We start from the raw sequence: 2,747 nt of genomic DNA, 5'->3' as shown, positions 1-2,747 counted from the left end.
TTACAACGTGTTACGTCCGACGAATTATTTCTCGTCAAACGTCACTATTCACGAAGCAGTAAGGATCGCCCACCCGATAGATAGCACCAGCGCGACGCGGCACGTAGCACGCGCGCAGCACATGCTCTTATACGTTCTCTATTCTTATTTTCCCTATTATCGTTTCTGGATTAATTACGCGATAGCCGAGGCAACCACTGTAACAGGCCGACCTTTGGCGCCTCCGCTTTCGCCCTAATAAAAGAAATCCAAAGAATTTGCGTTAATTACTAAGAAATAAGCTGTTAAAACGCTGACATCCACGGTTCTCGAGAACAGAGCTACCTCCACACGAACCGTTGGTCTCAGCCACGTACGGGGGCGCTACGCGCCTCCACTTCAAGCCGGCGCTGCAAAACGCGCGTTCAAGCCTCGGGAAATTAATACTTTTAGTATTACTGCGTATCTAGCGACGAAATTCTGGAACGTTCCATGTTTACGCGCTTCGGAGCAGCATAGCGGAACTCTATATGCAAAAACACGAGATAGGTATGCGCGTTAATAAATCGGGAACGCAAAATGCAATTAACAAGGAGTAAGCGGGAAAATGACGAGCGACGGCCCCCTTTTAAGCTAACCAAGACTCAAGCTAGTCGGAGTACTAATTAAAGTACAAATTAATAAATTCGGAAAATGATCGAAGGGCCCCCGCTCATCACCACTTCCGCACTTGCCCTAGAAGCTAACAGTATAAAAGCCGGGCCTCGGAGCCCGAAATTAGCATTCAGTTCTCTGAGCTCAGCATAGACGAACCGCTGCCCAACGGAAGCTATAAGCTCTGGCTCCTGGAGCGTATATTAGAGTAAGCCACATCGTGATCCTCGACGTAAGTTTAAGTGCTTAACTATCGGTCACCATAGGCTAAGTCGGCATTCCGTCAGTGCGAGACTCTACCGCGTGTGTAAACTCTGTGGCCCACGGCAACGACCACCAGGACACTGCCTCCTCGACGACGACGCTCACCTATCTCTTACACGCTTTCTCTCTCTTTACCTCTACCGACATTCCTGTCTCTTTCTATTTCACTCCTTTCATCTCTTAACCCTCCACCGGTTGCGCGCCTTTATACTGGCGTTCCTCCGATCTTCCGTCTGCGGTTGCGCGCCTTCAACGGCGTTCCTCCGATCCTCCGCCTCCGGTTGCGCGCCGCCCTCGGCGTTCCTCCGGTTCTCCGTCCGGTTGCGCGCCGCCCTCGGCGTTCCTCCGGTTTTCCACCTCTGGTTGCGCGCCGCCCTCGGCGTTCCTCCGGTTTTCCACCTCTGGTTGCGCGCCGCCCTCGGCGTTCCTCCGGTTTTCCACCTCTGGTTGCGCGCCGCCCTCGGCGTTCCTCCGGTTCTCCACCTCTGGTTGCGCGCCGCCAACGGCGTTCCTCCGGCGGGAAACCACCACCTCACCTCTAACTGGCATTGAGCCGCCAGTCCTCACAAACATCCTCCACGTCGTCGACACCATTCACCTGGTCTGAACCCCGCAAAAGAAAGGGGGACCTTCTCCGTCGTAACCCACCTCAGTTCCCGGTCGTCCAGGGGCAATTTCACAGAGTCCCCTCGAACAGACAGAATCTCGCACTGAGATGGGCACACAGCGAAAGTTACCGATCTTACGTGTTAAATATTAGGAACTTTAGTTATTTTGTTCGGTGTAATGAAGTGGTTACGTAATTACTTTTGATTTGCTACTTACGCGCTCCATTTGCAGATTAACGTTAACCGCAGTCAGAGTACTCACTCTCGGGTCTCCCTACTACAACAAATGAATCAGAAGTTGCCAAGAGTGCAATGATGACGGCAATGAATCGATTATCATAATCGAGAAATCCATCTGAGCATTCGATTAAACGACAACATAGGAAGTCTCTTTTCACTTCAACCCTCCCGTGATTCTGAACGCCGTCGTTCTCTGAGTGCCTATTTAAGGGATTAATTCAAAATAAGTTAGCATTAATCACCCCCCACCACTAACAGCATGTATTCCTTCCCCCGCTTTGTAACCCCGCTAATCCGAGATGCTTCCCGCAGGCACGCCCAAACATGGGCAGGTCGCGACGAGCTGGACACAAGGTCCAGCTCAGGCGCATAGCACGAGAGTACGCTACTTCTGGGGTCTTCGACCCCAGGATATTCGACAGGGCTCTAGAGTCTCCTCAACCCTCGCTCCCGCGTCATCCTCCCCCTCATTCCAACCCTCCGGTTGCCCCCAGGCACCCTCAACCCCCACCACCGTACAGGCCTCCGGACCCGTGCCCGACCAGGACGTGGGCTCCGCGCCCTCCCGTGACACCAGCACCTAGGCCTCCACGGGCCAGCCTGGCCAGCGCGCCTCCCGCACCTCCGGCTGGTGCAGCCAAGAAGCCACCGCTGGAACCAAGGCCACCGCAGCAACCAAGGCCACGGCAACCGAGCGTGGCCCCGCCCCGGACTCGGCCCTGCATCGTCCGAATCGAGGCCCTCCCCCAGAGGATCAGGGTGGCCCGACGGCCCAGGACCCAGCTCCAAGCTGCCAACCACATGCCCTCACTGGGCTGAAGAGGCCCCCTGTTCTTTCTCCCTCTCTCTCTCTCTCTAGCCCTCCCTCTGCTTTGTACATAGCGACCTTGTTGTAATATATATATATATATTTAGTTCCGCCAACATCTTTCAGCTCATTCAACCAACCACCCACCCCATTCCCCCATTTTCCTAGTCTCTCCCCGAGACACGCGTCCCCAG

At 54.4% G+C, this 2,747-nt stretch overlaps 1 protein-coding gene across 1 annotated transcript; it reads left to right on the top strand.

Moving 5' to 3' along the window:
• The first annotated feature begins 2,069 nt into the window (after positions 1 to 2,069).
• LOC105564416 (sulfated surface glycoprotein 185-like) lies at positions 2,070 to 2,564 on the top strand. The gene has a single exon (XM_012016767.1). It carries the CDS (start codon positions 2,070 to 2,072, stop codon positions 2,562 to 2,564), a length of 495 nt encoding a protein of 164 aa, XP_011872157.1.
• Positions 2,565 to 2,747: the final 183 nt, after the last annotated feature.

This window comes from Vollenhovia emeryi, unplaced genomic scaffold (genome assembly GCF_000949405.1).
Source record: "Vollenhovia emeryi isolate VEMERY1.0 unplaced genomic scaffold, V.emery_V1.0 DF943996.1, whole genome shotgun sequence".
NCBI lineage: Eukaryota > Metazoa > Arthropoda > Insecta > Hymenoptera > Formicidae > Vollenhovia > Vollenhovia emeryi.
The sequence above is the reverse complement of the archived record's forward strand: the minus strand, read 5'-3'. Positions and strand labels throughout refer to the sequence as shown.

Bases quoted from the DNA above. Each gene is read 5' to 3' on its own strand.
- LOC105564416 (XM_012016767.1), top strand. From the start codon at position 2,070: ATGGGCAGGTCGCGACGAGCTGGACACAAGGTCCAGCTCAGGCGCATA.